The sequence below is a fragment of the Enhydra lutris genome, unplaced genomic scaffold, assembly GCF_002288905.1.
Source record: "Enhydra lutris kenyoni isolate GAN:26980312 unplaced genomic scaffold, ASM228890v2 scaffoldscaffold1, whole genome shotgun sequence".
In the NCBI taxonomy this organism is placed as follows: Eukaryota; Metazoa; Chordata; class Mammalia; order Carnivora; family Mustelidae; genus Enhydra; species Enhydra lutris.
Window position 1 is genome coordinate 55,528,385 of NW_019154085.1, and position 25,560 is coordinate 55,553,944.

The 25,560-nt window shown below is 41.7% G+C and overlaps 1 protein-coding gene across 3 annotated transcripts in view; it reads right to left on the reverse strand.

Annotated features, from left to right (window-relative positions):
• Nucleotides 1-25,560, reverse strand: part of LOC111156874 (activin A receptor type 1) — a 126,736-nt gene that overhangs the window by 44,724 nt on the left and 56,452 nt on the right. For all 3 annotated transcript variants that reach the window (XM_022518105.1, XM_022518183.1, XM_022518031.1), the window contains exon 3: nt 12,791-12,864. In XM_022518105.1, the coding sequence (XP_022373813.1) occupies nt 12,791-12,857 (67 nt within the window). In that variant the 5' untranslated portion in view covers nt 12,858-12,864. The remainder of the gene's footprint in view (nt 1-12,790; nt 12,865-25,560) is intronic.

Here is a 25,560-nt window from a genome sequence, read left to right on the forward strand (position 1 = left end):
GGGGCGCCTGGGTGGCTCAGTGGGTTAAGGCCTCTGCCTTTGGCTTGGGTCATGGTCCCAGGGTCCTGGGATCGAGCCCCACATCGGGCTCTCTGCTCGGCGGGGAGCCTGCTTCCTCCTCTCTCTCTGCCTGCCTCTCTGCCTACTTGTGATCTCTGTCTGTCAAATAAATAAATCTTTAAAAAAAAAAATCCTTCTTGCTCTGGAAGATACTCAGCTCATCCTCTGGACACAGCTACTCTTGTAGCCTAACCGTAGACTATCACAGGAAGAGGCCGAGCAAAGAGCACTGTGGACTTTTTAAGACTGTCCACAGTTTGGCATAATCTTATACCTCAGAGTATTCATATTTACATCTTATTTGTTTTTTTTTTAAGATTTTATTTATTTTTTTGACAGAGACAGAGAGCACACAAGCAGGGGGAGTGGGAGAAGCTGACTCCCTGCTCAGCAGAGAGCCCGATGCGGGGCTCGATCCCAGGATCCCAGGATCATGACCTGAGCCAAAGGCAGACAGACACTTAACTAACTGAGCCACGGGCGCCCCTCACGTTTATGTTTTAAGTGGGACTTGACAAATCGAAGCACAACACTACGGGCTTATCCTCAGCGTTCTCAGTCATGCACTCCCTAATACTTAAAGCATTTAAACTGATTATCATTCTAAATGATGCACAAAACCTCATTTTTCCCACTAAAGTCTGACATAAAAGACAAATAAGAAAAGGCTACAAGTAGACCAGCTTGCGGCTATGACCCCAGAGGTCAGCAAAAGAAACAGACTGAATTTCTTAGAGACTCACCTCAAAGTAGCACAAATAACAATGTGGTGATTAGACTACTCTGATAAAAGTCACCCAGCTCAGAATTTTATAGGCTAAAAAAAGGAACCCCAAACATCCTGGATTCCTTCCAACAGCATAAATGATTCATTCATTTGAAATGACAGCTTATATTAATCTTATAGATACGGGAGTCCTTCCATGGCCTCCTAATCCAAGAGTGCAGCTTGGCACTTCTCCAGAATTGGAAAGCATTTGAGATCTCTGGCATTAAACAAAGGCTCAGTGACGGATTTGGCAATGCTAGGTATCACTGCCAGAAGCCTGCTCCTAAGACAGAAACACAAAGGTCAGTCTGGAACGCCTCGTGAAGGGCATCTGATGGTCTGGCAAGAAGGCAAGCTATATGCTCGGGAATACAGTGCATCAAGACTCTAAGTGCTCACATTATAAAAAACCCCCACTTAGGGAACCCAAATCACTTTTTTTTTTTTCCTGATCAGAGAAACCAATACTTGGCCAAGTTCTAAAGCCAAGAAGAAAACATATTCCAGGAGTTAAGAAAGATCAAATAGGATCACATACAAATTAGAATAACAAAAAATGATTTCAGGATTCCCAAAATTTTGAATTGACGATGGCTACAAATGTGTCCTTCCTCCAGCATTCTGGAACTGAACAAAGGGCATCCCCATTCAGATGCAGTCCTCTCTGCCTGATGGTTGTTGAAATAGAGACGGGGTGGTTCGTGTGGCCACAAGTCCTGGTGGAGCTCATCACCACCTCTTTAGGCTCCTTTCCATTTCTGGAAGGCCTCTCTTGCTCTAGAACGTCAGGTCCTTTAGGTATGGAAATCCCCCCGCAGGTAAGACTTCACTCCCTCCCTGCTGACACCCCATTTTCCTAGTTAGCATCCGCCTTCCCTCCGGGGAAACCCTTGTTCATACCCTCAGATTTAGAGTAGGAACCACCTGCATACGCTCCCATGCACGTGTCTGTTTGGTGACTGAAGGTGCAAGTCTTTCCTCTAGACTAGAAGTACCGTGAGGGTAGGAACCGAGCCTACTCTGCTCACTGTTTTATACCCCCCACCTGCCTCAGTAATTGAAAGGAGTACACGCCTGATGAGTATTTGCTTCAGAATGAATTTTCTCCTCACAGACAGGATTTAGAGGGGGGAAGAGACATGATGCTGGTTTTCAGAGCAGACTGAGCCTATAAAGTCTTTAAATGTCAGCAGAGATCTTGAGGCAAGGCTTAGTCACTGAGCCAGCATGTCTGTGCAAACCACTTCTTCTCAGAGGAGCTCGCCGGCGCATCACATCTGTTCACCTACTCCGGCTTATAAGTGTAGAAAATGAATACTTGTGGTGTGGTCCGGTAGGTGTTCTATTTGCCTGTTTGTCCATTCAGAGAAGGAGGTAAAACACAAGTGTCCCTAAAACAAGGAATTATTTAGTACATTAATAGAACAGCAGGGCTCTTAACGATGCTCCTTCCCTGCATGGCTGATGTGAGGACTTTGGGCTACTACGACGCGAAGGTGAGCAGAATGATCGACGCATCCTAAGCACCCTGACTCCAGCCACGGAAAGGGTGCCAAGCAGGACTTGCCTGCTCGGCAGTGAGGAAGATGCCCCCTGGTATTTGCTGCCATTTTTCTCCTCTCGGTGAAAGTAATGGCATTTGCAGCAGGGAGTGGGGAAGACTGAATTACTTCATTTTCCCCTTCTTGCTCTGCTGAAGGTGATAAGGATTCCCAAGTCATCCTGCATTTGAACTGCTGAAGCCAAGAGTTGGGGGAAAAAAAGTGCCATCTGTTTATTTTGTGTCTGGGCTGACTCCTTGTCTCTGAAATAATCCCTATAAAATAAGCCTTATTGCAGCAGCCACACCTTTGATTTCAAAGCCAAAAACTTGGTCTGTGTTTAAGTGACTAACAAGTTAAAGAACATCGTGGGGTACTGACCTAAGACAATACTGGTCTGTCTTTTCCGTGCTTTTTATGATTCCCAGAATGTAGCAAAGACACGGCTTTCCGACGTGTACCATGTTGATGAAGCAACTTTTTAACAGGGGAAAATATGACCCCTTTTGCATCGTGTCTTCAAACTTCTTGACTCTCCGCTTCAGAGTAATAAATGATTACAATGCCTAATGGAAACTACCTACTACCTACTAAGGAATTCCTTTAATGACCAGAAAATATCCTCACCATATATAATGACAACACCCGGGTCTGAGGGAAGCTCTACTTATAGGAAGAGTAAGAGAGAGGACCACAGCCTGAGGGTGAAGAGAAAAGGACCTGGTAAATTATAACAAACATTTCAGGGAAGCCATTCCTGGTTTAGGTTTGAAGAGAACCAGCGATGGAGTCCCGCCCATCCAGTGTTGAGGCTAGAAGCTCTGTTCACAGTGTGGGAAGAGGTGTGCCTGACTCATGTGGGTTGTCTCTCAAGGCTCCACAGGCTAACAAGGCAGTGCATGGCTTGCTCCAGTGAGGGTTTCCTAGCCAGGCTCTGTATGGAAAATTCTGGTGTTAGGGAACTCCAACCAGGGGCTCTACATGGGATAGGACAGTGGAGAAGGAACTACAGGGTGGCTTCAGAGCAAGGCTTCCCCCTCTATCTGCCCTTCTGTACCCTACCAGTAATGGGGCCTTCAAGGTTGCCCATCTTGGCTCTATTTACCAGCAGCAAACCACCACCATACCCCACAGCCTTTCTGGAAGCTTTCCAACCATAGAGATAAATCCTTCAGAAGACAGGCAGGGCTACAATTTGTTGGACAACAGTCTTAGAATGCCAGCCTCTAGGCATTTGGCATCTTTGGCATTTTTTAGCCAAAGGTAAAAAAAAAAAAATTTTTTTAATGTCCAGAATTAGTTAAATTCCTGCTCTCTAGCTCCCTACTCTACCCCACTCCAGAAAAAAAGCACAGAGGGAACAAGGTGCTTTCTAGACTATTTGCTCCCAGCCTGGATGAAGCCTACAAGATTAAGATATCTAAGAGTAAAAAACTAGGGCAACGATCAAGCCTCAGATACTGCTACTTCCCTATCCCCTAATTTCCCAGTTCATGTCCTAAGGCCTTACCAGGCCAGAACACCAGGCAAGGTTAATTGTGAGAAGAATCCCAAGCCTTCGATCCCATGAATACATGCCTTGAGCATCTGTATTCCAGCCTTTAGCTGGACCTTTGCTCTGTAAATCTTCTTTCCCCTATCAGTCTAATTAATACGGTCCACAAGAATTCACTAATTCCCAAATTCAACACTTAAGAAGATTGGCTTATTAGTCATAGACTAAAGGGTCCTACAGTCACCATGACACAGTTGAGTCTGGGTCATTTGAAGCTTATTCTTTTTTAACCCCTGAGCCCACAGAAAGGCTCCAGGTGCCTACACTTAAGGTAGAAACCAAAAGCATTTTTTGAGAGTGCTGTGAACCAGAACTGGCTTTTCAAACACTCGTTCCCTCTCCCACCCCACCCCAGTCTCTGTGGCACAGCACACCCTTCCCAGCTTCCACAATCATCTCGGACCTTGGCAGAAGAAAGGCAGCTAAATCTGAGATGTGTCACGAGGCCACTGGCTGGGCAACGAGAATATCTAAACACCAACGAAGGCAAAAGCAACAGGCCAGAGTTTCCACAGACTCCCACTGGCTCCCATAGCTGCAGAGCCCTGACAGCCTAAAGATAACCCAAGTATCTACGAAGGGTCACTTTTAAATAGTAGCTTTAATACCACCAGTCATTTCAGAAAGCATTTCCTTCCAGAGCCCGCTTCCATCCACACTGGCATGCCAACTGTGCCCAACAATGGCAACCCCGCTGAAGAGATGAAAGCCCAGAAAGCAGTGGAAGGAGCCCCAAAGGGGAACAGTCCCTTCACCTGCTGGGATTCTATTCTATGCCCACATCTGGACTGCTGAGAAAGAAGAAGCTGGCGATGAGACCCCTCATAGAAGTGATCTACTGACAAGCATGGGGGATTCAAGAACAGGTTAAAAAAAAAAAAATCAAACAAAATAGTTTAAGCCAATGCCTCCCTGTCCTAAACTGAGGCAGTAGAAACCATGGATGGCTACCTTCTGGGAGTTTTTCAGGGAAGCTGCTACTTCCAAGAGAAAACGTATACCCTTAGTCTACTGGACCCCAGTCTGGCCGAGCAGAAAGAACTGTATGGAATCTTCGGCACATACTGTTGTGTACGTAGCCACTGTGACCACCTGCTAACTCCACAATGCCAACGGGACCTGCTCCGAAGGGGCTGCTGCCTTTTGATTATCCATTTAAGCCAGGCCCAAAGGCTCCCAAGATCTTCCTAAGAACCAATAAAATCCAGCAGCCCCTCACCTATGCACCACGCTGAGTCCCCACTGTCCTCAATGGCAGTCGGCCAGGGCCTGGTGTACAAGGGACAGGTGCTCAGTGGGCTATTTTCAGTTGCTATCAGCTCCATCAGGAGCCGCACATGCTCAGTAGGCAGGCAAGTCTGGGTTGCATTTCAAACTCCAGGCAGCCAAGAGACCTACACCTTTCACGGCTGCCAGGGCCACCAGCTGCCCCGTGCTCCTCCCAAGACGGGAGCAATGAAAACAGTAGAACCTGGCCAGTCAGCATGCCAGCGAGCAGGCTGCACCTCGCCTGTCACTGCCTGGGTTATTCTGAGCCGGGTTATTGACACTCCATGGCAACACAGGAACAAAGGGCCTGCGAGAGGGATTTAAATGTCCTGCAAAAGTTGCTAGAAAAGTCAGCAGCTCAGGCTTCTGTTTTCATAATAAAAGTGGTGGGGGCATTATTATTAGCTTATTGTGTGTTGCTCCTGTGACTGTTATTTGCAAATAATAATAACAAAGGTCTCCTCTTTGAACGAAGGTTCTGTTTTTGTTTTGCTCGCCACCATGAAGTTGCTATAGTTGGGATACCTCCCAAAATACAGCATGCGGGCCTGCCCCCGACAGCACCACTGCAGGACTGGTTTTCCTCAACCATTTACCTCATGCCACCATACCCTGTGCCACCCCCCGCCACCCCGTAACCTTTCAACAGCTCTCAATGTCCTCCGGATAGGAAACAACCCGCTCATGACCCCAGGCCCTGCCAGGCCAGTAGGACCTGTGCTCCTAAGCCGGATCCCTTCTCAGGACTGCCCTGGCTATTTTGGACTGGCCGTCCATTCCTCACCCCCACAGTTCTCAGGGTGAGGCCCCTCCCTGGGCAAGAAGTCCTTCTCCGTCCTCCCTTTACTGCTCTAGGGCCTGTGGAGCCCGCCAAAGTCCGGCTCCCAGGACTGCTGTCTCCAATCCCAGCCCTGTGAGATACAGAGGCCCTTCCTGTGGCTATCCCCAGTGCTGGGCTGTAACCTTTGCCTTCCACAACTAGACTGTGACTCCTTGCCAGCAGCAACCACTTCTGCTTACGCTGACATCATCTGTGCCCACCGGCGTACTCACGCTGACTTATCAAAGATTATAAGATTGTGCTGTAACTGATTCTCTTTTCCCAAATTCAGAATAAATTCTTTGACAGACATGCTCTTATGATCTCCTCGGCCCGGACCAGTCCCTCTTACAGTATCTTTTTTATATTATAATAACCATTATTGTAGCCAACATGATTTATTCATTCATTTGTCAAATATTCATTCAGCACCAACTACATGCCAGGTGCTATTTGTGGTACACGCTGGGGATAAAATGAACACCGCCAAGTCCAGGCAGGCCTCCTCCACTCCGGACCTCACTTTACACATTTTCCCCACAAACTCACAACCACTCTATTGCTGTCTCCTTGGTGCAGCTGCAGGAACGGCCCCTGACAGATGACGTAACACATGCATAAGGACACATGGGAAAGAGGACGAAGATGGCTCACGACAGCGTTTGCCTTTGTCTCTCTCCTGAGAAAAGCCTGATTCCAATGCATGGCCCAGAGGTTCCATTCAGAAGACACTCTTCAACTAGCAACATCATTTACCTACCAAAACTCTCCCCAACACTCTGCAAAACTGACACGGTGAAGCCTACAAAGTAGGACCTGGTGTTAAAGAGAAGTCATGACCATGTGACTCCACCTGGCAACGTGCAGTATGATACATACGGCACAGGAGTCTGACTCCCCGCCGGACTGTGGGTATCTTTGTTCCCCCCCTCCATTATTCTTTACAACTTTCCTGAATGGATCCATCCAACCTTGGATCCATCCAACCCGCTTGGTGCGGGTACCGGCATTGAGAACAAGAAATAAATGCAGCAAAATAAACCAAAAAAAAAAAAAAAAGAGGCCACTCCCATTCCAAATCACCATTCTGTTACAGGCAGACATGGGGATTTTGTCTGTTTTTTTCTATTTCAGGTGATTTTCACTACCTCCTTCCCAAGAGAGATTTCCTTCTTCATCCTATTCCTTCTCTCCTTCCCACATCCTCCCAGTGTCATAGCCTCAGAACATGCCGGCTCTGCTCTAACCCATAACAAGGAATTAGATGCCACACTTCCCCGTGGATCTAGGAAAAACCCTGGTCTGCAAAGCTCAGATTCTGCTGATTAGAAGCAGGCAGCAGCTGTCCCGGTGTTGGGACCAAGGCTGAAGAGACACAAATGTAAACTTCCCTCTTCCTGTCAAACCACTGGCTGGGGGAGTGAGGATGGTCAGGCTTCGTGGACTTGTGAAAAAAATAAAAGGCCCCGGACCCGCTCTGCTGCAGAACACACACAGCACTTGTCAGAACTTTCACCTGAGGACAGCAGGGATTTCCGGGCAGTGAGCTCTTGGAAGCAGACTGGAGTCACCTTTTTTAAACCTTGGGTCAAGACCCATTCCTGGATAGGGAAATCGATTGAGTGGTTCAAGATAAGCTCTCTTTCTTTCTTTTCAAATAAAATAGAGCCGAAGAGAATGGAAAAAAAGAAAAAAAGAGAAAGGAGAAATGAAAGTACATTAAACAGAGTAAGAGTAACTGCTGATTTTTTCATGAATTTTTTTGTTTCAGATGCATGTGGGTCCTACCCTAAAATGTTTCTAAATGTAGATGCATTGGGTCCAACTGTAAAATGTTTATTACTGTGAGTCACAGTGAAGTTTGAAAGTCACTCCGCCCTGGGTCTTACAGGATCTTGGAATTGACATGAGTTCTGAGTAATTATCACTATCCTGTATAATCATTATCTGTGGAAGCTTGCCTGAGGTCATGCTGGGCTGCAGAAGGAAGTTCCGAGGCTGGTTAATAATGTTTGGGGAGTTACAAAGTAAGTACTTATTCTGTCTTGTTTTCCTCAGTGTTTATTTCTTTCCAAGAGCAAAAGTCACATGTACAGCTACACTTACAAATCGGCTTCACTAGCTCTTCCACAAAGAGGTGATGGCATTCATCTTCTCATTCTTGAGACCTGTCTGCATAAAAGAGAAGCCCAGAGGCCACAGCACTACCCTCTCACTGTTGACCACAAGGAAATCATTTAACAAGCTTGGGTCTTAGATTTGTTTTCACATCTATTCAATATTTGACTGAGACTGAATTTTTAGTCTCCTCCACACCCTACTGCTATTACCCTCACTCATAACTGCCCTGAATGTGAATGTTTTTAAATGTCCACTGGAAAAAAAAAATTGGATGTGGCTTTAGTTTAACTGCCCACAGCCAAAACATACATTTCCCAAGAAGTAAAAGCTCAAAGGAAGCTTTGTCATAGTTCACCTTACATCCACTAATACATCATCATTCTGTTAGATGAGAAAATCTGACAACAAAGAAGCATATTTACAGTTCAGATATTTACAGTTTAGGTCCTAGGAATGAGTGGCAAATAGCTCACTGTATCTCCTCCCTCTCCCCAAAAAGTCTCTCATTTGATGATGTGTCTGTAAAAAAGATTTTATTCTCAACAAACATAATAAATTATAGTAATGAGAAATGAGAGCAACAAATTTAATAGAAACATTTCTCGTACATTCATTCACCCCTTCAAGAACTTCCTGAATCTTCAATAATGAGAAATTCAAAGAAAGGCTTATTCTATTCTTCTCCCACAGTGGCAAAGAGGGGCACCTTTGTGGACCCTAACAAAAAGTCTATTGACATTATCCCCTTCCTTCCCTCATTGGGTAATTGGGCTGGAAAGTCTGAGTGGTGATGGCTTCGGAAACAATAAAATCAAGTCAGCCCACAAAATAATTTAGAACTTAGCAATCTTCTCTAGGACAGGCCAAAATCTCTTGCAACAAAACTCTGCAAAAGTCCAGCCCTTGTTGCTATAATAAAATCTAACTATGGCTCGCAAATTTGATAAAATGTGGGTCATCTTAGCTTAAGAAATATTTCTGAAGCAATATTCCATTTTAAGTATTTGTGTCATGGACGTCACCTGCAAATGCTCTCGGGGACAAAGGGAAAGCCAAACATGGAGGTTCTGGAACAAAAATGGACTTATCCCCAGTAGCATAAGAGCAGTATTAGAGCATGATTAGTTTTATTAATGGGAAAGGAAAGGAAGGATATATGGATAATTAGGACTCAAGTGCTCTTCTCAGTAAGAGCAAATAAAACTCTTCCTGCAGCTAGAGTTGTATATATAATGAACATGAAAAATGAATATTGGAATGAGAGATGAGAAAGAAAAAACACAAACCCAGGTGAAGGAGCCTGATCATTTGCTCTTACTAGCTCTCATCTCAGCTCTCAAACAGACTGGACTGAGCTGGATTCTAGCATGCACCAGATATAATGGGAATGTGATGTAGCTAATTTAAGGGACAAAACAGAAAAGAAAAAAAAAGCCAAAATCTGAAGAAGATGGATAATGACTGAAACTCTTGAACACCACTCCTTAAAGTACATTATACCTTTTGTTAGCTGTGTAACTTTAAGCAAGAGGCTTCAACAATTCAAAGGCACATCCCCCCAAAACCTATCTCATGAGGGTAATCATGAGGATTATGGGAAATAACACTTAATATAAAGCAGGTCAACATTTGGCACATATTAGCCACTCAGTAAATATTACCTAAAATCGTCAAAGTAAGCTTACTTATAGTAAGCAATATTTTCTTTTTTACCCTGGAGGATTTAGGATTCCATACAACTTGAGAAATGTTCTAAACCACACTCATACTAACCAAACCCTATCAAAATCAATGTTTGGGACCTATTATATGAAGTGCTAACACTATTTCTAACTAATATTTAAGACGATACTTGGGAATAATTTGGGAGACAAAGGGGAAGAATTTCTGCTTGGGTTTTTCCCCCAGCCTCAATGAAAAAGAGTATGTTACCCAACAAAATATACTGGAACAAAATCTCTATAGTTTTCTTATTATGCCCCAATAATGCCATCTCGCTTCACTGAAGCACAATCAATAAGGTGTTTGCAAATATCAAACATGGGTCTATTTCTTTTTAAACTTGGTCTAAAGGTCTGCACCGGACAATGTATGGGGCTAGTGTCAAGATTTTAGTTAACTGCCCTATTATTTACCTCTTTTGGTTAACTATTTTGTACTTAACATTTGCTTTATGACTAATGTTGAATATATTAGAGTGAATTACAATCAGGGGTTCTCAGTGTGTTTTTTCAATTCCTAGTAAATATACAAAAACAAAGAGTCTTTTCATAGAATATGCTATTGACAGTTAACAAGGAGTTGAGTCACGGAGGGAAGACGGGACTAGGGCAACTGTTATTATGATTAGAGCACTCTAGGCTGTAGCACTCACTGGATATTGCTGGCTGAAGAGAAAAAAAGCTATTGCAACTAAAGGATGATGTGTCCTTTTCCTTCCTTGTAAACATCCTTTTGGTGGTGGTATATTAAATAGCTAAACTTTAGTGGCCATCCATTTCCACTTCAGCCAGATGGACTTGTTTCATTATGTATCTTTACTGTGACATGAGAGGGTCATTTGCTGGATTCTTTGGGCAGCTGAAGAGCTAAAAGCAGGAAAAAACAACCAATGACCCAGTTGCTGATATTGATTCATAAACGCCCTCTTCCCCTTCTCTCTACTCCATTCTTTTTTAACTTCTCCGTCTCTATTCACACATTGCCACCTCAATTTGCCTTCCACTCTCCTTCTTTTCAATCATGCCCACGACCACAGTTCCATCCATGATGTCAAATGAAACCAAAAGGAACTGCTTAACACCAGGGAGAACTGATACTATACCTAGGAAAGGGAATGGAATTCGGAGGGACTTTATTCTACCACATTCTGTAGTTTTTTTTCCTAGTTATCATAGTGTTTAGCAATTATACACTGGAGGAAAAATCCTAGAAACTTGCCTATTATGTCTCCAGACACTGTCAAATACTCCTTGGGGAGGAATATAACCCCCAGGTAAGAGAGAGGAATCCATTAAATTTTTCCAACTCAATTCTTATTAATTCCTACAACTTAGGACTCAACCTCTCCTCTGGTTTAAACACCTCTAATTCTTTTAAACTTACCGCACAGAATCCTTATTTTATATCTTCCTGGCACTAAAAGACTGATGCATTACTGAAATATCTTTAACATACTGCTTAGAGCAGAATCTATAGACTGTAGATACCCAAGTTGGTCACGAGAGCACTGTCCAATAGAAACTTAATGTAAAGCCCATTATGTAATATTACGTCATATAATATTATTAGAGAGCATAGAAGAAAACCCAGATGACCTTGGGTACAGCAGTAAGCAACTTTTTAGATGTACAATCTGTGAGAGAAATAATTAATAAGCTGGACTTCATTAAAATTAAAAACTTCTGCTCTTTGAAAGACAATGGAAGGGAATGCAAAGGCAAGTCACAGAATGATAGAAGGTATGTGCAAAAGACTCATGTGACAAAGGACTGTTATTCAAAGTATACAAAGAACTCTTAAAACTCAAAAATAAGCAAACACAACGACCTGATTAAAAAAATGGGCCAAAGATCTTCACAGACACCTAACCAAAGAAGACACACAGCTGGCAAATAAGCCTATGAAAAGATGTTCCCCCATCAGATGTCATCAGGAGAATGCAAAATAAAACAACAAGGAGACAGCATCACACACCTATTAGAGGGGCCAACACCCAGAACACCGACAACAGCACACACTGGTGAGGACGTAGAGCAACAGGAGTTCTCATTCACTGTTGGTGGGAACGCAAATGGTATAGCCGCTTTGGAAGACAACTGAGAGGCTTCTTTCAAAACTAAACATACTCCACCATAAAATCCAGTAATCACAAGTCTTAGTGTTTACCCAAAGGAGCTAAAAACTTACATCCACACACAACCTGCGCATGGATGTTTATAGCAATTTTATTCATAACTGCCAAAACCTGGAAGCATCCAGTATGTCCCGTCAGTAGGTCAATGCATAAATTGTGGTCCATCCAGACAATGAAGTATCATTCAGTGCTAAAAGAAATGAGCCATTAACCCATAAAAAGACATGGAGAAACCTTAAGTGCCTATTAAAGCCAATCCAAAAAGACTCCATACTGCATAATTCCAACTACATGTCTTTTTAGGAAACACAAAACAATGGAGGCAATAGAAAGTTCAGTGGTTGCTAGAGGTAAGGAAGATGGAGGGAAGGGAGGAACAGGTAGAGTACAGAGGATTTTTAGGACAAGAAGTACTCTGTATGATACTATAAGGGTAGATACATGTCATTAAACATCTGTCGAAACCAACAGAATGCATAAGATAAAGAGTGAACCCTTAAGCAAACTATGGACTTGGGTGATAATGATGTATCAGTGTAGGTCCAGCAATCTTAACAAATGCACCGTTTCGGTGGGGATGTTGGTAATCAGGAAGGCTCTGTATGTGTGGGGGTAAGGGGCATGAAAATTCTATATACCTTCCTCTCAATTTTGGCATGAACCGAAAACACTACTTTAAAAAACAAAGAGGGAGAACAGAAGAGTATTAAGTATGATAGGATTAAGAACAAACTAGTTTACAGAGAGCCAAATGATACCTAGAAACTTACCCTATTCCAAACAGCTGTGAGCCACTTACCTTCCATACTCGGGGAAGGGAAAGCAATCATCATTAGCACAGGAAGGATCATCACTCCATCTACCATTGTACAACTGTGGAGGAAAAATAAGAGATAAAAGTAAAACAAAAAATTTAACTATAGGATGACAAATTAAATTAAGCATACTATCTTCAAACTGCCATTCAAGGCCTTTCTTACAAATCCCCCTCACATATGTCGCCTTATTTCTTGCTAAATTTAAACATATACCCTTTACGTAGATCTAAGCAAATCATCTTAAGGAGTTCATCAGATTTACCTCCTACTGGTGGCCACTCTAAGGTAACTACCCTCTTACAGAGAACTCAGTAGGGACAGGAAAAATTCTCAGCTATAAGGCTAACCATTCTCAAAGAATTTTAAGTTCAAATTTTATCTTAGCCTATGAAATGCAAAAATGGCACTAAATTTAAAAACTCTGAGAAGCATGAATAAACTGTTATAACATGATGTTAAAGATTAAGTGACTGAATAATTCAAGTCAAATTACTGTGTTTGAACCTTACTCCTCCTTTAAAAGAATCAGAAGTGGAGGACCACCACACAGCCCAAAAGGGGACCAACAATAACAACAACCACCAAAACCAAAACCAAAATACCTACAACTTATCCCTCATCTATCGCAAAGCAATGCATTCGTACACAAACCCCAACTTTAACAAAGAATATATACAACCAAGACAAGAAGAAATCTTCTAAGTTTATAATATATCAAACTATACAAATGAGAGAAAGTAAGGTACCTGATATAAATTTCAGGTTGATATTGCTGTGAAACTACATTAACAAAAGCTCAATTTTTCTAAGTCAAAGGACTACAACAAAGAACTTATCCATTTAAATAATTCCTATAAAAATTTTAGGAAGGGGCGCCTGGGTGGCTCAGTGGGTTAAGACTCTGCCTTTGGCTGAGGTCATGGTCTCAGGGTCCTCGGATCAAGCCCCGCGTCGGGCTCTCTGCTCAGCGGGAAGCCTGCTTCCCCCTCTCTCTCTGCCTGTCTCTCTGCCTACTTGTGATCTCTCTCTCTCTCTGTCAAATAAATAAATTTAAAAATCTTTAAAAAAAATTTAGGAATATGATGAGTTTGGTTACACTAATTCTTTAGTACAAGAAATAATTTTTACAAATTAAAACTTTGATTAGTTGTGATTTTCTGGATGGTAAAGAAGAAAACTGGTAAAGTTCTTTAATGCACAGGTTAGTGTACTATCTTACACCTATAGCTCAAAATAAAGACCAAAAGCCAGTTGCTATCTAATTTGCTGGGAGTGCACATCTGTTTTGAGAGCACTGGGAGGGGCAGAGGGAAAGGGAGAAAGAGAGGGTCTGAAGCAGGTGCTGCACCCAGCACCAGCGCTGAGCACAACGAAGGGCCTGATATCATGACCCTGAGATCACAATCTGAGCTGAAATCGTGTCAGAAACTTAACCAACTGAGCCACCCCAGCTCCCGTGGAGTGGACACCTTCTGATTGATCTTAAAATCAAGTTTTTTGGTTGGTGGCCAGACTGTTCATTCTCCACACCCCCGTCTTATCTTACCACCCTCATTTCAATTTAGCCACAATTAAATTTCGGTCTATCCCTTTTCTAATAGCAACATGAAGAAGAGAGGTAAAGGACAGTTTTGTGTGTCTTCCTTTTATATTTTTTTAAGTCTATGGAACTCGAGTGACCCCTTTTACAGTTGTTATTATATGACTATGTCCATGTTCACACAGATCTCTCTACGGCAAGTTCCTGATCTGTGGCGTGCCACGCCATCATAGCCAGACACTGACTCCTCCATCACCATCTTGTCTCCATGACTTTGAACATCAGCATACTGCTGGTTCCCTCTGCCTCAAATGCCCTAAGCCTCTTCTTCTACCCACTCCCCTCCTCCTCTCATTCATGACCTCCCTGAAGAGGCAAACACTTGGTGAAACAATTCCCCATCAGCAGTGACATCAACCCTGCAGCACTGGTCTGCTGCCACTTGACATCAACTACTTGTCAATGTGTCTTGAGCACTAGCCCACCTACCTCTAAAAGAGGTACAGGCACCCTAGTGTCATGCAAGAAAATTCACTGACTTGCGGGATGAAAACACAAATCTTCCTCTACTTGTGATGGGGGTCACATCCTGATAAACCCATCATAAGTTGAAAATATCATATGTTGAAAATGCATTTAATACACCTAACCTACCAAACATCATAGCCCAGCCTAGCCTACCTTAAATGTGCTCAGAACATTTACATTAGCCTACAGCTGGGCAAAATCATCTAACCCAAAGACTATTTCATCACAAAGTATTGAAGATCTCATGTTAATTGAATATTGTACTGAGAGTGAAATACAGAATGGCTGTCTGGGGACAGCTTGGTAGTCAGTGCATCAGCTGTTCACCCTCGTGACCATGGCTGACTGGGAGCTGCAGCTCGCTGCCACTGCCCACAGTGTCGTGAGAGAGGACCATACCACATATTGCTAACCCAGGAAAGGATCCAAAGATCCAAAGATCAAAATCTGAAGTACAGTTTCTATTGAACATTTATCACTTTCACACCATGGTAAAATAAAAAAATCATTAAGTCGAACCACTGTAAGTCAGTGACTGTATGTACCGAAATTTGCATCTTACAAAAAAATGTTTTAATCTAGTAGAGAGATAAGTAACTTGAGCCTTCATTTGGTGTGTCTCAGTTCTGATGACAGTCTAGTTCAAGAATTCTTCCAGAAAGAGTAGGAGTTACTAAAAAGGTAGACATGGTTTGCTTAGAGTACAGCCATGTACCATAATTTTGAGGGTCGATTTAAGAATGTTATGAAACAAGCCCTTCCCAAATTGCAAGTGTTCTAAAACCATTAAAGAAATTACAGATCGAATATATTATTAATGAAAGCACCAGAAGGAATAAGAAAACGGTGAGGTTGGTATCTCTATTCCTAGTGGTTCTTTGTCAATCACCTTATTGGGGGCGGCGGGGGCGGGGGCGGTGGCAGGGAAAGCAGTTAACATTCACTTCCATCTGACAGAACGCAGGGTCCCCAAACTCAAAATTAAAAAATACTTGAGGGACACCTGACTGGCTAGTTGGCTGAAGAGCCAACTTGTGATTACAGCTCAGGTCATGATCTCATGGGTTGTGGGATCAAGCCCCTCAACGGGCGCTGAGCTTGGCACAGAGTCTGCTAGAGAGTCTCTCTCTCCCTTTCCCTCTGTCCCTCCCCCAATCTCTCTCTCTCTCTCTCTCAAATATATAAATAAATCTTAAAAATAAAAATACTGGGGCACCTGGGTGGCTCCGTCAGTTAAGTGTCTGCCTTCTGCTCAGGTCATGATCTCAAGGTGCTGGGATCAAGCCCCGCAGCAGGCTCCTTGCTCAGCGGGGAGTCAGCTTCTCTCTCTCCCTTTACCCCTTCCCTGCTCAGGCTCTCTTATTCCCTCTCTCAAATAAATAAATAAAACCTTTTAAAAAATGGAATTTAAAATAATAAAGATACATAAACACTGTGGTCCTTACTATCCTGGACCTTATCATAATTAATAATTAATTACTCATACCTGTTGTGCTTTTGAACATATGTCTCCTCAGTAGACTACAGATTCCATGCCAGCCAATTCTATAGTCTATTCAATTAATCACTACCAATTAGATGCACATTTAATATTGTTAAGTTCAGATTTCCCTGAATTAATCAGCTCAATTTAAGTTTAAATTCTAAATAAATTAGCAATTACTCCCATGCCCCAACACACAAAATATACACACCTGCAAAGAAACTGTAGGATTAAAATATTTATCATCTCTGTAACTTTAATCTCTACAATTCAGTTCAGGTACTAATAAAAGTCAGCAGTTAAGAAGCTTCAAGCTTTAAAATGAAGAATCCTTTCACTATTGGGAAAAAAAAAAAAAAAAAAAAAAAAAAAAAAAAAAAAAAGAGTTGGAAATTCAGTCCCCCCCAACTAGTCTGTTTATAGCATGACTCAAATCTGCCAAAAAAAATCTTTGGAAAAATATGTCAGCATCACTACTGGTTGCCATTTTGTTCAGTTGGCACAATCTCTGCTGACCAGTTAATTCAGCTATTAAAAATGGAACCTCCAAAAGGAAAGGGGAAAAAGAGTGTAGAAAGGAGAATGTTCTAGAATAAATTCCTGATCAGACTTTAATTTTAAAAAAATCAACATGCTAAAGTCCCAATTTGAAGCCCCAAGGATCTATTCCCAATTTTAAAATACACTAAAAAGAAAATACTGTTTTAAATTTTCAACTGTTCTGCTCCCAAGTATTTTTGGTTAAGGAGTTTCAGATACAGGTTGACAAAGAAAGAGGGACTGGTAGTGGGAAAAGAGAGTAGCAATAAATCAATAGTTCAGGGATGCCTTACTCCAGTGGTTTTCACACTTTTTGGTCTCAGAATAACCATACAGTCTTAAAAAGTACTGAGGACTCTAAGCAGCCTGTCAATGCGGGCCATATCTATCAATATTTACTCTATTACAAATTAAAACTGGAGAATTTTTTCATATTGCATTTATTTTAAAACAACAATAAACATACTACCCTGTGTTCTACAAATTAAAAAAAAAAAAAAACTATTATTTTCTCCAAAAAACGTAGTAAGAAAAGTGGCATTATTTCCCATTTTTATAAATCTCTGTATGTTTAACTTAGTAGAAAGCAACTAGATTCTCATATATGAATCTGCATTACATCTGTCACACTGTGTTGCACTGGTTCAATATGGAAAATACAGTCTCATACACACATGTCATTGCAAGAAGGACCTTGTGAACTGCTGAGAAAGTCACGGAGCATCCACGGGATTCTAGACATTTTGAAAACCATTGCCTTACTCTTTAAATGATCACTCCTTCCATCATGCCATGCCAGATAACCAGAGGGCACCTGGTAGTTTAGGATGCACATTTATACATGACAAAAATGTTACTGTTCCACACGTTTAGAAATCTCATTAACTTCTCTAACATCAAAGAAGTCAACAAGTCTAATGGTCAAGGAAGAAGGCATAAGATATTTTGAATGTAGGAATAATACTTTATGTACACAACTAAATATTTCTTAAATGAAACATCGACCTATGATAAAAAGGTTCTCAACTTTTTATCCTACTTCAGGTTGAACCAAAATCCTTATATAATGTTGTAAGCTCAAAATGCTTAACTGAAAAGTCATAAGCTACTGGGGATTACAGTTTATTATCTGAAGGGTTCAGAGTCTAAGTTCTTGCCTCCAATATATATATATATATACCTTCTCCTTGCTGGTCTTGGATAAGGCCTTCTATCCCTAGTAATTGATCTGTCTTTCCTTCAGACACAAAGAAATCAGCTATTCAGAAAAAGGGGTTATGGACCTCCCATCTTAACTAAGGCACCCTCTTTCAATCAATACCATGTCTTACAATGTCTCAGGACTACTCTCTTGGGAGATTGAACAGTCCTGTGATATTCTACTACAAAAAGGTATATCACCAGGGCAGAACAGAACTGCTTTCCAAATCCCATGGTACTTTTTAAACTCCATTTATAGACCACACTGACTTCCAGTTAAAGAGCTATGGTTTAGCTCAGTTTCTAACATGTGTGGGCTTGAGACCAAGTTTGACACTCCTTTTGCTCGTCACAATTTTACAGCTGGATAAAAACCATAGATACGTTGCAATACATTACCCTCCCCCCCAAAAAACCAGAAAACATTTTGATATTGGTCACAGAATAATCAAGAGTATAATATACTTCTATATTCAATTTTTGGAACTCCTATTAAACAATCTAGTTGATAATCCACTATTAGAATAAAGTATGTTTCTAAAACCTAGACTTAAGAATAGATAATAACTTCTTATCTATAATGTTGAGGATAAAGGAAAAGTTGTAAGATGAATTAAGATTCTTTCCCATCAGAAAATTCTACAAAATGTTCATTGTCTAGAGAGCCTAAACTGATTTGCTTTGTCCATTTAGCTCAACACATAATTTACTGAGTACTTATTCCATAGGAATTTTCTTGATACGCTCCTCAATTCAACTTCTAACAATCTCCAAGTTAGAAAGAATTTTAAAAGACCAGGTTGGAGGCACCCAGGTGGCTCAGTCGGTTGAGCATCCAGCTCTTGATTTCATCTGAGGTCATGATCTCATGGTCCTGAGACTAAGCCCTGCATCGGACTCCATGCTCAGTAGGGAGTCTGCTTGAGATTCTCTCTCTCCCTCTCCTTCTGCCCCTCTCCCTGCTCATGCACACTCTTTAACATAAATAAAACTTTAAAAAAAAAAACAAAAACAGGTTGTACAGTCACCCCTCGCAATTTTAAATGACTTTTATACCATCTACATATGGGCTGTCACTACTTTTCCACAGTTTTCTTTATATCTCTATATGGTCCATGTTATGCCTTCTAGGAAAACAAATTCATTCTCTTTAATATAAAAGGTAAAGGCAAAGGAAGGAAAAGGATTGAGCAATTCTGTTTCCTCTTAGTTTTCTGTCAACATTACATCATTATCACCCAGCAGTAGCGGCACATACTAACCAGCCAGACATTGTGCTTAGAGATCATATGCGTCATCTCATTCAATCTCTCCCCAGAACGCTCTAAAACAATACTCACAATAATCACACTTTACACAGAAGAAAATGGGAGGGGAGAAGTAACTTGCAGCTCAAGGACACAAGGTGAATGAAGCTCAAGACCATCTGACCTGAGTTCAGGTGTTACTCAACCACCAATCACAACCTTTGTTAAACCAGCCAGCCACGGCTTAGCAACCCGCTTTTGTCATCCTTAACATTTTATCCAAGTGTCAATGCCTTCTGTACTTTAACCATCTTGATTTTCCTCTTAGAAAATAATCTTTACTCATGGTTATTTGAACCACCTTTCAATCATGCTCTCTTTCCATCTTTGTAACCTCAAAATTAATTTCATATGCTCTGTAACCTCTGATTATCTTCCCCACCCCTGAAAAAAAAGATCTTGATGTGAAAGGAAAACCAAGCCACTCTCATATTGTTCATCAAGTGGTTTCTACCTCCCAACCCCGATCCCACTCTCCGGTCCTCTTGTAGCTCATATTTTGAAATAAAAAGAGAAATTAGTGTGAGTCGGGCACATTTGGGACAAAGTTAGAACCAGTAAGACAAATTCTGACATAAAACTTTGAGGAAAGGTATACTTAAAAAAACCACCTCCAATTGGGAGAAAAATCATCCACTGTGTACCAACAATTCTGTCTCTTCTATGCTCAACAGGCAGAGAGATAACCCAGGGGCAGCTTGCTCCAAACTACCTGGCCCTGTGGAAGGGCTGAAAAGAGACATGGGCTGTCAGTTACAGCTGAAAAAAAAAAAGCTAAACCAAAGACATCATACCATATAAGTCAGGGTCTTTTTCCCAGTTCACAAATGACCTGTGAAATATTTTTAACACCACGCTGTGTCTGAACTGGCGGTGTGTAAGTTGCCAGGGTTTGGTTTTATATAGACTTCACTGCTGCTGGAGGGTTTCTGGTGGGGTGTTACTTTCAGAATATTAGCATGTAATTTGATCTTCCGCGATAGATGAATACAAATAGTTTCTTGGACAAGTCCTATAGAACTGAAACCCAGCCCCTGGATCAGTTCATCCTGTAGTTAGAGGAAATAATTACAGATTATTTCGGGAAAGAAAGGGTTTCGACTGAAAGAGTTACACTATAAACATTCCAGCTGTGACAGATGAACCCAAGATAAGAATTGGAAAAGGAGAGGAAAAGAACAATATAATCTGTGAGGGGTGGAAGTGGAGGGGAGATGAGGCTTAATTGAATGAAAACAAGTGAAAGGTTTAAGTTAGGCCCCACAAGTAAGAACCAAAGAGTCCCCAGTAAATTCATTTTAATTGCTGTATACAGGATGAAACTGACTGCCGCACCCCTGCTCGATCAACAGATGACAACCGAGCAAAGCTTCTGAGATTCTGGTGTGACCACCAGCTGCATGCCTTACTGGTATCTAAAGACACGGCTTTATTTTGACACGCTTGACTAGATGGAAACTGTCCCTCATTTTCCACTTCATTCCCTCTGTAGCAAATAGCTGTGGCTCTCCTGCTTTGTTTCAACTGATAGGACCCCATCATCCCCCAGCTGTTTTGTTACATTCTCCTGGGCAGCGCCAGACTCATGCCTCTCCCTCCAGTTCACAAACTGTGACTAGAACAGTTTTTTGGGGGTTTTTTGTTTGTTTTTTCACCTAGTGGTAGGAAGGACCCCATTATTCCCCACCCCCACAACTCATGAATGCCCACCTATGGAAACCACCTAAAATCCCATTTCCTCCCTAAGTCCTCAGTCAGATGCTGCCTCGGCTCTGTTTTCTCATTTCTAACTATGCCTGAAGCTTCCCCTTTCACCTAATAGTGCAGACCTTCCTATCCACTCCCCCATACCAGAAAAAATGGTGTTTCAGGCGCCTACCATCTGACACAACTGTCCCAATTTTAAGACTAATATGATTACCCTATAATAATTTAAAGGTAGGCAGGTGGGCGGGGGGGGCGGGGTGTTAAATAAAATAGATGTCAGCACCAGGGAGGTATCTCTCTCTCCTCCTCCCCCTCCTCCTCCTTCTTCTTCTTCTTCTTCTTCTGCTTCTTCTTTTTTATTTTAATAGGAGACACTACAGCATATTTCTGTGGAGGTATTAAAAAAAAAACAACAACCCTTTATACACTAGCTTCACCAAAGCCTTCCTTCTCATCCACACTACCTACACACTCAAGCCCATTCCTGCCTCAGACCTTCCCCCCCCCCCCCCCCCCTTATATTACTCTGCCATTATCTTCTTGATAGCACAGAACACTGTGAAATCTGCCGCTGATTTATTAGTTCATTGATTTTTATTATGTTTCTCCCCACCCCCCACTCCTTCCCCACACATCAAAATATAAGTAGCATGAGAGTAAAAATTCTACTTAGCTCATGGCTATATCACCATTCCTGGCACATACTAAGCATTCCATATAAATTAAAACACATTAACTTTAACTTCTTAGTCTATGCTACACTTGGATTTAGGTGGGGAGAGGGAAGTGAGGTTTAAGGAACTCTGTACAGACTGGCAAAGAAATGACGGGGGGTGGAGAGTGTACCTTATCATCAATTTCATAAAGCAGCAACCAGATATTTGAGATAAATTAAAAGATATCATTTGTAACTTGGATTTCAGTTTTCAAGGGTGTCATCCAAGAGAAGTAGCCAAACCAAAAGATGGCTGGCAGACTCTGGGTATATCAGACAACTCCCTGGTGGACAATATCCCATTTGGAAAGGCTTGCATGGATCTTTAGTTGCAGACACCAGCTGATCTGCCCAGAGCCATCCCCAGTGACCTCTGAGACAGCTTCTGTAGCTTGGAAATACATCTTCTCAAGTCAGAAATTGACATATTATCTCCTCCTCCCACCCCCAGTCTTCTAACAGTTATTGATGCTATTTGGAAAGCCATGCTTCCATGCCTATTAATAACCTTCAGAAAGAACCCCAAGGAAGTGTCAAGAGAAAAACAGACCTGGCTGGTGGAAGCCAAAGACTCAATCAGAGTTACAATTAGCAATTAATATATTTGAACAAAAAGAAAGTTGTAACATCTTCTGTATCATATGTTATCTGTCCAGGAAGCTTAAAACAAAATACTTTGCCAATGAATTCAAGAAATGTTTAATCAAGAACACTGGTCTTTACAGAGAAGAACACTTTTAGAAGACCCCTTTATCTACTTAAATAGACCAGCACCAGCTACTAACTTTATCTACACATCAATGATGCCAAGGAATTTTGCCTTCAAGGCTAATATCCTTAAACTTTTATAGTTATTTACATCTTTATAAAGTTTCTTCAGGTGACACCTCCAACAGCAACCACCTCACTCTACTCTAAAATAATGGAATAACTCATTAACAATCTTTCAAAAGACTTTTCTTAGTGGTCAGTCTTTCTCTCCCCATCCCCCAACTAGAATGTGATTAATGGAATTCTCTCACAACTTCGCTTGAAATATGCTTTTGCCAGTCGAGCAGCTAATTGTGGTATGACTCAACAAACGCACAGCTGTTCATTTAAATATATCCATCAAAAGTATAAATACGATCATGAGAAAGAAAATGAACTGTGTACACAGGGTCAGTGTACAAGCTGAACGGGTTAGCCCTGAAGTAACCACAACAGAAAACAAGGAGAAGGGGAGATGGAGCAGAGAGAGATTCTGCATACCAGCTAGAAAACTGATGTAACTGAAAAACTACGTGCCCAACCCAAACTCTCAACTGGTCGAAATAAGAAATTAATGGCAAGTTAAAAGTAAAAACAAATGTGCCCCACTATGTGGAGAACAAAAGGAAATCTGGGAAATGGCTGATGTCCCAAGTACTCTGAGGTAGAAAACTACGGGCCAGAAATGAGGAACCCAATCTGTTATTAAAAACAAAACAAAGACCCTTAGGCAGAGGAAAACAGGAGGAACAGGATTCTTGCCTCAATCCTCTCCCCACAACCTAGCAAGACTGATTATGAAATCATGAAATGTAGGAATCCCTCCAATCGTCCCAAAGCACATCATTGGAAAATACCACCCCATACCAGGCAACATCTGTAAGAGGCCCTATTGTACATGAGGGTGCCCCCTGAACACGAGGGAAAGGAAACCAAGAGAAGGAAAACAGAATGTGAAGAGGGGCCAAGGGAATGCTGAATAAGAGAAAAAAGTGCCTAATCAGCCCCACAGACCCCATTCCTTCCTTGTTCCTCCAGGATGGGCCTGAGACCCGTCAGAAGATGAGAAGCAAAGGCAGTGAAAAGACATGGGAGCCTCTCCTCTTTTAATATGTAATTCAAAATAATAACAAACAAAATGAGTATCTAATCCATGATGATGATTTCCGAGCTTTCCCTGAACTATCAAAACCAAGTTCTTGCCAAAAAATCATCTCTCTGGTAGTGGGGGGCTCTCGCTTAGCCTGACCACTCAGTCATCTTGCCAGGAAACCATTCACGTTCTCCATATTTAGAAGAAAACCTCTCACATAATAATAATTATTATTATTATTTCAACAACTACCACCAGCCGCAACCCCTAGTCTTCCCACATCTACCTTCTTCACCCTTCATAAAAAACTTTCTAGAAAAAGCAATCTACACAGCTTTTTCCACAACCTCACTCTCCTCTATCCAGTCCATCACCAAAGCAGCTCATTGGATATGTAATGGAGCTTCTTCAAAACGTGGACTCTCAAGCCTCAACCCAAGATTTTGAGTTGACTGACCTGAGATGGGGCCTAGGAACTCCCAACCCCACAGCGACTCAGTTGGTTCTGAGAATGCTGACGGTGGGCTCACTTGCCCATTCTGCAGCATCGCGGTGCTGATGACCCCCTTCTGCCCCGGGTTCCTCCCTGGTTGGGATTCAGAAGCTCCACTCTCTCTGGATCTTCGATTTTATGGTTTGGACCTTCTCAGCTTCCTTGGAGTTTTCCTCTTCTGCCACTCATCCCTTAAATCTTAGTTTCCCACAGAGGCTCACATCTCAGCTCACTCTTCAATCAAGATGGTACCCACTCCCCGAGCTTCAAGACCACCGTGCTGAGCCTGAACCACCAGGCAGAGCATGGAATCGCCTGTTTACTCATATCCGCACCTCCCCACACCATCGAATCCTTACTACTTTTTTCTCTTACCATACATCCTTGTTTTTTCACTGTTTATTAAATTAATTTCAAAAACCATATTATAGATATTTCAAATTACATAGAAACTGAAAAGTTTTTTAAAAACCCTACTCTGTCCTCCTAGTTTTAATTATAAAGCACCATCCTACCACCCAGTTTGAAAAATAAGCCATCTTATTTACTCTACTCTGCCCATTTTCTTCCTGAGGTAGTTTGATGATAATCCCAGATGTCACATCATTTCACCCACAAATTCTCTCACAAATAAAGGCTTTTTCTAAATACAACTATAAAATCAACATCTCACCTAACAAAAATTAAAATTATTCCTTAAAAGTATTAAAAGTATTCCATCTCCAAATATCATCTAAAAGCTAATCAGTGTTTAAATTTGCCCAATTTTCAACTATAAACATCTCCTGCACTTACCCACCCCCTGCCCCCACCAAAAAAAATTGCAGGGAGAATAGGAACAGCATACTCATAAGAAGTTCTTCTCATTGCTTTTCAGTTATTGTAACGAGTGGTTCAGTGTTAGGATTGTGGCAGTATTGAGAATACTCTATATATAACATGGCAGAAAGCTAACAAGTTACGGTGGCACATTTGATTTCTGTCATCTCCTGCTGGTTCGGAGAACCAGAATTCTCCATGTGAAATACAGGTAGTAACAGAGAAAGTTAAGTAAGAGCCTTATCACCTGATTTTTGAATTGGAAGTATCAGTATGAACTCACGAAATATTTTATGTGGTAGTGTCCTCTGTCCACTAAAAGGCCTAGAAACAATGACCTACCCAGTAGCAGTAAGCATGACTGGTGCCCAGAGAGTGGTGTTAAAACACTACTTCCCACTAAAAAAAAAAAGAACAAGTTGAATTGAACTATGAGGTTGCAATCACCAAATCCAGCCAGTAGGAAATCAGAGGTGAAATGGATGGATTCTTCAACAGACAGACTGTAAGGAAAGGGCCGCCAGGGGAATCTGATGTTTAAGAGACTTAATAAGACACACAAAAAACCAAAGTACA